Source organism: Periplaneta americana, chromosome 7 (genome assembly GCF_040183065.1).
Source record: "Periplaneta americana isolate PAMFEO1 chromosome 7, P.americana_PAMFEO1_priV1, whole genome shotgun sequence".
NCBI lineage: Eukaryota > Metazoa > Arthropoda > Insecta > Blattodea > Blattidae > Periplaneta > Periplaneta americana.
Window position 1 is genome coordinate 9,047,282 of NC_091123.1, and position 9,629 is coordinate 9,056,910.

Sequence of the window (9,629 nt, forward strand, 5' to 3'; positions counted from 1 at the left end):
CTGTGAAAAGATTTATTAAATCTACAGTAGTGAATATATCTGGCGCTACTGTAATACATGCATTCTCCAGTTGTTCCAATAAACTTTTTTGTAGAAATTTGTTTTAATGTTTTCAAGAATGATTTGTCATGGGGTGCCATCGACAGTGATAGTGATAGTGATGTTGAAAACAGTGAATTGAGTGATGATACATTAGTTGTTCTACTGTAGTTGACTAGAGATCCTGCAGTTAAATGAGATGACTACATTATTATCAGAGTAGGAATAAAACAAGAGTTAACACAGCAGCATGAGCTCTTGTAATTCTGTTTCGGGTGTTAATGTGCAGAACGTGTATGCCAAGTACAACAACAGCAGCACTATCAGCCTCTATTGATGAGTGCCATGTGCCATAAAATAATCCATCGTGTCTAACTTGATGCTTATCAAGCCACTGTATAAGTTTTGGAAGTGTTGCTTAGCAACAGATGTTGATGCGCAGGCAGATGGAGTCAGACCGGCAGTTGGAGGAGATGCTGAATGTTCAAGGCCAGGTGCAGACCCAGCTGGTGGGGCGGCTGCAGAAGGACGAGGAGCTGCAGAGGGCAGCTGTGGGGGCTCTGCTGGAACGGAGCGACGCCCGCTGCTGGAGTCTGGTGCACCAGGTAGCCATCGTGGAATCGCAGCTAGCAGCCCTCACAGCCGTCGAGATGGAGAGGAGGAAGCTGGAGATGTCGGAGCAAATGGTGAGTGGGGCAAAACTCGTTATTGTATTTTGACGTAGAACAATGCCTTACTCCTCACTGGGGCAAGGTAACTTGGGAATTAACTGCAATCCCCCTTGTTATTCTTGTTCTCCATGTATTCTCTGGTTCTTCTTATCTTAGTCTTGTTCTGTTTGTATTCCCCTTGTTCTCCTTGTGTTCTCATTTTATTCCCCTTGTTCTTGTTATGTTCCCCTTGTTCTCCATGTTTTCCCTTTCTCATTCTATTCCTCTTGTCTTACTTTTGTTATATTCGTATTCCCTTGTTCTCCTTGTGTTTTCCTTGTTCTCCATGTATTCCTCTTGTTCTCCGTGTGTTTCCTTTGTATTCTCCTCGTTCTCCTTTTATTCCCCTTGTTATGTTACCCATGTATTTCCTTTGTTGTCATTGTGTTCCCTAGTTCTCCCTGTATTTCCTATGAACTCTTGTATTCCCCTTGTTCTCGTCTTACTCTTGTTCTGTTAATATTCCCTTGTTTTCCTTGTATTCCTCTTGTTCTCCTTGTATTCTTGTTCTGGTGTTCCCCTTGTTCTCCATATATTCCCTTGTTCTTGTATTCCTCTCGTTCACCTTGTGTTTCCCGTCTTTTCCATGTCTTACCCTTCGTCTCCTTGTCTTACTCTTGTTTTTCTTGTATTCCCCTTGTTCAGCTTGTGTGTCCATTCTTCTCCATGTATTCCCCTTCGTCTCCATGTCTTACCCTTCGTCTCCTTCTCTTACTCTTGTTCTTCTTGTATTCCCCTTGTTCATCTTGTGTGTCCCTCCTCCTCCATGTATTCCCCTTCGTCTCCTTGTCTTACTCTTGTTCTTCTTGTGTTCCCCTTGTTCAGCTTGTGTGTCCCTCCTCCTCCATGTATTCCCCTTCGTCTCCTTGTCTTACTCTTGTTCTTCTTGTATTCCCCTTGTTCATCTTGTGTGTCCCTCCTCCTCCATGTATTCCCCTTCGTCTCCTTGTCTTACTCTTGTTCTTCTTGTGTTCCCCTTGTTCAGCTTGTGTGTCCCTTCTTCTCCATGTATTCCCCTTCGTCTCCTTGTCTTACTCTTGTTCTTCTTGTATTCCCCTTGTTCATCTTGTGTGTCCCTCCTCCTCCATATATTCCCCTTCGTCTCCTTGTCTTACTCTTGTTCTTCTTGTATTCCCCTTGTTCATCTTGTGTGTCCCTCCTCCTCCATGTATTCCCCTTCGTCTCCTTGTCTTACTCTTGTTCTTCTTTTATTCCCCTTGTTCATCTTGTGTGTCCCTCCTCCTCCATGTATTCCCCTTCGTCTCCTTGTCTTACTCTTGTTCTTCTTGTGTTCCCCTTGTTCAGCTTGTGTGTCCCTTCTTCTCCATGTATTCCCCTTCGTCTCCTTGTCTTACTCTTGTTCTTCTTGTATTCCCCTTGTTCATCTTGTGTGTCCCTCCTCCTCCATGTATTCCCCTTCGTCTCCTTGTCTTACTCTTGTTCTTCTTGTGTTCCCCTTGTTCAGCTTGTGTGTCCCTTCTCCATGTATTCCCCTTCGTCTCCTTGTCTTACTCTTGTTCTTCTTGTATTCCCCTTGTTCATCTTGTGTGTCCCTCCTCCTCCATGTATTCCCCTTCGTCTCCTTGTCTTACTCTTGTTCTTCTTGTGTTCCCCTTGTTCAGCTTGTGTGTCCCTCCTCCTCCATGTATTCCCCTTCGTCTCCTTGTCTTACTCTTGTTCTTCTTGTATTCCCCTTGTTCATCTTGTGTGTCCCTCCTCCTCCATGTATTCCCCTTCGTCTCCTTGTCTTACTCTTGTTCTTCTTGTGTTCCCCTTGTTCAGCTTGTGTGTCCCTCCTCCTCCATGTATTCCCCTTCGTCTCCTTGTCTTACTCTTGTTCTTCTTGTATTCCCCTTGTTCATCTTGTGTGTCCCTCCTCCTCCATGTATTCCCCTTCGTCTCCTTGTCTTACTCTTGTTCTTCTTGTGTTCCCCTTGTTCAGCTTGTGTGTCCCTTCTTCTCCATGTATTCCCCTTCGTCTCCTTGTCTTACTCTTGTTCTTCTTGTATTCCCCTTGTTCATCTTGTGTGTCCCTTCTTCTCCATGTATTCCCCTTCGTCTCCTTGTCTTACTCTTGTTCTCTTTGTATTCCCCTTGTTAACACGAGTCATCACTGATTCACTGTGAAAGAGGGACCTGTACCCATCCGCACATTTTGTGATCTTCTGTGATTGTTCTTCTTTGCCACAGGTGGTGATAAATCTTAGTTAGATTGAAAGAGGTATGTTACCAGCTTCTTTATGCTGTCCCATAACTACTCTCAATCAGCCCTGTGTTCTGAATGAAGAGAACCAGTTGTCTGGTTGGAATTTCAGGACACATGGAAACGTATGAGGAAAACTCTGTAGTGCTCGGGAAAAGTGGCACAAGTCAAAAATGATAATTTTACAGGAGAAGGAAAAAACTGTCTCTACATTGGTTTATGTCGATTCGATTTTCTTCTGTATGAATTATTCTAATGGGAGAAATACTTACGTCTCTTTTCCGAAGCGAGCAGATATTCCATATGTTGTCAATAAACTAATAAAAACTTTTTGCAGAAATTGGCTTATGCCACTTTTCCCAAGCATTGCAGAACTGTTTCACTCGACTGCGTTTAAGCACTATTGTCCAGTTAGCTGGTACATTAGACAGGCTGTGGACACATGTTTTTGTTTGATATTTCGCCCACAATATCATCTCATAATAAATGCTTCAGACCAACATATTTCAAAAGAGCTGTGTTGTTGAACCTGTCACTTCAAATCCAATATTTTTTATTTACGACACTTTAATACAGTATACCCATTGAAAATTGGTCACATATTGATATGAGCTTTTTCACTCAGAATGGTCCATATTATCACCCCTTAAATATTTACTGTTCTTCCTAAATCACCCTGTATATAGATTCTGAAATGCTGAATAAACTCTGCAATTGAAAGTATCATTAAATAAAACACTACTACTAGTTCCCAAGAAAATTGTGTATAAGCAGTAGCAGCAGTCCTGTTATAACAGAATTGTAGAGTTATTCATGGACAAGGTAGAGAAATAATGTACTACCGGTATACTTTTTTAAAGAAATTTATTACCTGCAGAAAACTGTGTAACACATGTCTGATAGATGGAAGCAAAATGGAAATAAAATGTACAAGTAAAGCAGCTATAAAATAAAATAAAATAGAAAAACAACAATCGCTAATGATGTTTACCCAGCAATCTTCGTCTTAACCAAATTGAAGCTAAATGATCGTATGTTGCAGATGGAGCTGTCGGAGAAGAGAGTGGTGCTGTCTGCACTGCTGATGGACCTGCTGGCACAGCAAGCGGAACGCAGACAACAACTGCTCAACACACTCACAGAGATGGAGAGGCGTCGCTGGGTAGAAGAAGAGGTCAGCTGCACACACACACACATGTTTATAAGGCTATGAGATGAATAGGAGTCATCAGACTCGTTTTTTTTTTGTTATGAACTAATAGAAATGGGATTATAAAAAAAAAAAAAAAAAAAAGGAACGTCACTAATATGACACATAGTACTATGTTGTTATTAATTTCTCATGTTTTGCATCAAGTCACATTTATACCTGTAGTATGGCACACTCCACTGAACAAAAAATTATAATAGTTGTAGTGATAATTGCAATAATTTGTGCAAAAAACAGTGTTTGCTAATTCTATGTTTTTTTGTAAAAATGAATGAGTGGAAAGTTGAGAAACTTATCTGAGCAAGATCAAAGGATGTGAACCAATAGTTAACAGAACCAGTAATATTAAACAGCTGATACCAATGAGTTGAGGGTAAGTTATTTGCAGTTACATGACACAAGCATCTGGCCGCGAAACCAGGTGGCCCAGGTTCGATTCCCGGTCGGGGCAAGTTACCTGGTTGAGGTTTTTTCCGGGATTTTCCCTCAACCTAATATGAGCAAATGCTGGGTAACTTTAGGTGCTGGACCCCAGACTCATTTCACCGGCATTATCACCTTCATCTCATTCAGACGCTAAATAACCTGAGATGTTGATAAAGCGTTGTAAAATAACCTACTAGAATAAAAATAAAAAACATGACACAGTGGGAGGGATTGGTGGATTTCTTTTCGCGAGTTTCATGATATTTCCATCATTTATGGAAAGGCGAAGTGTGTCTTGAAAGCAGCATTTCTATTTTATCAAGAAGCATTTTTTGCTCTTGCCCATAGCTTAAGATTAAAATGAAATCAGCGTTTAGTGATAGCTATCTCGCCTACAAACGAGACATTTTATTAAGTTAAAATGAAAGTGCATGTTAGAAGAAATCTTCATTTTACATAGAATACATCTTTGTTCACTCTGCATGTGGGAACCCAATTCAATCAGTGTGTGTCACGAAATTATACTAGATAATAAACTCTTACTAGATCGGCCTCGTGGGCTAGTGGTCAGAGCTTCTGACTACAATTCATGAGGTCCTGGGTTCGATTCCAGCTTAGAACACAGGAATTTTTCCTTAAAGGGGAATGTTCCTGTGTTCGTCCATGGCCTGGAAATTAAATTAGGCTTAGGTTTAAGACCTCTCCTGGCACTTCATAATCATCCTATCATAACATAATCGGAGAACATAACTCCGCCTTCCAGGTGCACCAACCTAAGAAGTGGATTACAAATAAGCCATTCCCAAGAGAGACCAAAAATGTCAAATGTCAACGTGGTAGCATTGAAAATAAACCAAGTTGCACTTTAGAGTATGAAGACGAATATTTATGACATGTATGGTCCAAGTAATAAATGATCGCTGTAGGAGTGGTAGTTCATGTTTAGACTTAGTGTTTATTAGAAATCTCAGCGTTAACTGTATGCCTTTCATTTCTTATTTCTCATATCATAGCCACTTTGAAGTTTGTCATATTGTCGCTGCGTCAACATACACAGTCTCTGGAATTTTTTGTTCAGTGGATTATTGTGCTGCACAATCTGTACAAGTTTGACAGATTATATTGTTTACATCTTGTATATTACTAGACAGTAGAATCCTGATTATGTGTCATCCTATTAACCGATCGACAAATTATCTGTCTTTCTCTCGCTCTTTTTTACTTTTGCTACAGAACAAAACATGAAGTCCTGTACATTATCAATACCTATTTTTTCTACAGAGGGATATTGCAAGCCTTTACCATTACGCAGTATGTAGTAGGAATGCTTCTGCTGCCAGCAACAGAAATAGTTACTTGTGAGAAGGGGTATTTTTCCCCAACTTGTAAAATAGTCACTACCTGTTTTCAAAAAAATGATCCCAAGAACTTCCACACAAATGCAAGCCCTGTGTACCACTCAGTCTATTCTTACTGTTAGAATGGCCCTACTGTTTAACTTCTATGCAAAATGTCTTTCATGGGTGTCAAAAGAAAACGTGCTGTGCTAAATATTGAAATACGAAATTGGTGTTACAACTGTGTGCAGTTTAATAAAGTAGAAGGATAAATTGTGTAAAGTATGTAAATCTACAACACGAGACCTCTTACTATTACTATCTTTCTGCAGGCAACCATCACACAGAATTCCCTTTGTATTTAAAACCTGTTGTTGATAACCAGACTTAAATTAGTGAACTTCTGGGCCACGGAGGAAATTACGAAACTGTAGGCCTGAGTATTATGCACTTAATTTATGAAAATCTTTTATAGTGCGGAATATCCAATTTTTCGATTAACCATTCAATTCATCCTTTCATTACCATGGATAAAAGAGGTTCCACAAATGGAACTACAGTCTCTTTCAGAATTCGTCTCTCAACAGGCCAAATAACACAAGTTGCTATTAAGAGCAGTGATGAAGATAGGCACAGTTGACATACTTTGTGGGCGTGAGTGTGATGTCGTGCTGCTCTGTAGAAGTGAAGTACCTCTCGTGTCATGTTGGTTTTGTGTTGCAGGCTGAGAACCAGGATGGAGATTTCTGGTTGCGCCAGTACCAGCGCCTGCTGGACTCACGGCCCACCAACCTGATGGAGCTGGAGCGTACCCTGGACCCCCTTCTTGCGAATCACCTGGTACTGGCGGGTGTCATCCACTGCTTGCCCTTTCTGGCCAGGTGGTTGGGCTCCACGGAGGATCTGCAGAACATCACAGAAGACAAATTGAGAGAGGTGAGTTAATATTACACATGCTGTACTGTTCAGCATAGAAGTTGTTTCCAAACTTAGAATAATCATAAAAAAAGGCACTTCATACAGGGTGGTGCATGAATAGTTAACAGATTTAATATTTTCGAAAGTTTTATTGTGCAAAAGAAAATTTCATTGTGAGCTATCCAGTGTCGCAAGGCAAACCCACTATGTTGGATCAGACTAATAAAATAAAATAAGTTACTCACAGGTAGTGATGGAGATTTCCCAGAAGCTTTTCAGGATTTTTTTTTATTTAGCTTATTACTGAGTTCTGTAATAAATTGTACTGATATAATTATCAATTTTCCTGAAAATGTTCCCTTATTAACTTATTAATCACTTTTTTAGCTTATTGATTTCGCTAAGTTTAATAAAACATGGCAATTATTTGTTTCTTATTTAAGATAGATTAAAAAATCAATACTTTTTAAGGAGTTAGGTATAGCTTACAGCAGTAACATTTTTGGAAATATTCAACATTTTTTTTCATCCATTACTGTATCTTGTACAATAATAAAAATTGGTATGTGTAAAACACTGTCCTTCTGCTATATGAAAAAAATATTTTTACGATTTAAAAAAAATATTTATATTTTTTTTATTCAAAATTCAAAATGATGGCAGTTTACTGTGCAGTGACGAAGCGTTTCCCTCATAACTCATAAACTTGTTAACTTTTTCATGTTCTGTCTCTTTTATTTTATTGCTGAAACTCATGTTTACAATATCATGCTCTTTCAACTAAATTCCTTAATAAATATATTTTTTTTAAATTTTGTGTTAGAAGAAAATACTGATATTTGACCATAAAATAAAACAGCAGTGTAACGTCTGTAAGATTTTGTCTTCTAATATTCTTTCAAATAATAAATTATAACAAAGAGACCGTATCATCTTTTTATGGATCCAGAGATATTGAATGGGCTTGGCTAGCACAATAAACCCAAACAAATAATTGTCAAGAGGACATAAGAATTCATTGTTGGTTACCATTTGCAGGCGGGTGTGACACTGCATGAGAACCGTGCAGCAATTTTGCAGGCCATAAAGCTGTACCTGGAAGAACAAGAGATAGCATCTAGGAAGCTGCAAGAGGAGGCGGAGACCCCACGACCAGGCAGCGCAGTCCAGCCCAGTGCACCTCCAGCAGATGACGAGGGTGGTGGGGTCAGCACCATGCCCACCGCAGAGTGTGTCGTGTGCATGGATGACAAGGCAAGACAGCACGCCTCTGCTTTCTACATCATCACTGCTACCATCACTACTAAAACCACCACCACAACCATTACCACCAGTATAAACCATCACCACCTCAACCATTATACCATTACCGAAACCATCAGAACAATTATTACCATTCTTGAAACCACCACATCCATTACCACCAACCATCACCACACAATCATTATCACTATTACTGAAACCACCACAGCCATTACCACCAACCATCACCACACAATCATTATCACTATTACTGAAACCACCACAGCCATTACCACCAACCATCACCACACAATCATTATCACTATTACTGAAACCACCACAGCCATTACCACCAACCATCACCACACAATCATTATCACTATTACTGAAACCAACACTATAAAACCATAGTCTAGTATATATACAGTCACGAAGCTCAATACGTAGTAAATATGCATCCATAGATACTGGGTGTTCAGTTCAAAGTGTGTCATGGCTCGCAGTATGCCGTCATGTGGCTAGCCGATGAGCCTAGAGAATTCAATCTTCCTACACTTCCGCAAAGGTGTATTACCTAGGAGGTAGAGAAGTTGCCTACCAAGTACGGCGTTCATTCTGAAGAGTACGTACCGATGCGTACGATAATGCCGGTAGTGGCAGGAATGTGAACTGTTTGGAAATACGTACTGTCGGGATATGGGGAGAGGGTTAAGACGATTACTTACGCATTTGTTGACATTAACTTCGACGGTCAACATGGACACGGAGTATTTGATTTGTGTTGTGGAATGTTACCGTACGCAACCGATGATAACAAATACCCTACATACGACTTGCCGGCGCAAAACACAGTTCGAAAGAGGTTATGGTAGCACACAGACCGTACAGACCGCCATCTGTTGCTACGACGTTCAAGTTATACCGTACACGTTCTCAAGTTCAGATTGAAGAACGCCTTGAATAATAGGCAACTTGTCTGACATATAAGCTGAAACTCGCTTCAAATTGGTGACTCAACAACAGTGACGTCATGACACATTTTGAAATGAACACCCAGTAGTTGCTAACCACTAGGATTGCTACTATTGCTGCATTACAGACAATGCGAAATAGTACCTGCACAGTCTATTGTTCCTAGTACCCTCATAACTCAAGCTTTGTGACTGTATAAACTAGACTGTGATAAAAACCATCACCACATAATCATTATCACCATTACTGAAACCACCACAACTATTATTACCATTACTGAAACCACCACAGCCATTACCACCACTATAAAAACCATCATCACTACTGTTGAAACCACCAACACCACCACTGATCATCATCATCATCATCATCATCATCATCATCATCCAAGAACGTGTGTCTATTATTTTTAATATCAATATCCATAGCTGTATTTCTCATAATTAGGGAGTCATATTTTACAGTTCATAATCAAATGCTCTTGTAAAGTATAGAGTTGTCTTCTGCTGTTACATAAAATAATGTTAAACAGGTTTTTGATATCACTTTTCCTTCTAACAGAGACAACAATA

General features: G+C 39.8%; 1 protein-coding gene across 2 annotated transcripts in view; it reads left to right on the plus strand.

Moving 5' to 3' along the window:
* Window positions 1-9,629, plus strand: part of LOC138702877 (E3 ubiquitin-protein ligase LRSAM1-like) — a 46,650-nt gene that overhangs the window by 18,436 nt on the left and 18,585 nt on the right. For both annotated transcript variants that reach the window (XM_069830246.1, XM_069830248.1), the window contains 4 exons: window positions 482-725; window positions 3,995-4,126; window positions 6,649-6,861; window positions 7,882-8,097. In XM_069830246.1, the coding sequence (XP_069686347.1) occupies window positions 482-725; window positions 3,995-4,126; window positions 6,649-6,861; window positions 7,882-8,097 (805 nt within the window). The remainder of the gene's footprint in view (window positions 1-481; window positions 726-3,994; window positions 4,127-6,648; window positions 6,862-7,881; window positions 8,098-9,629) is intronic.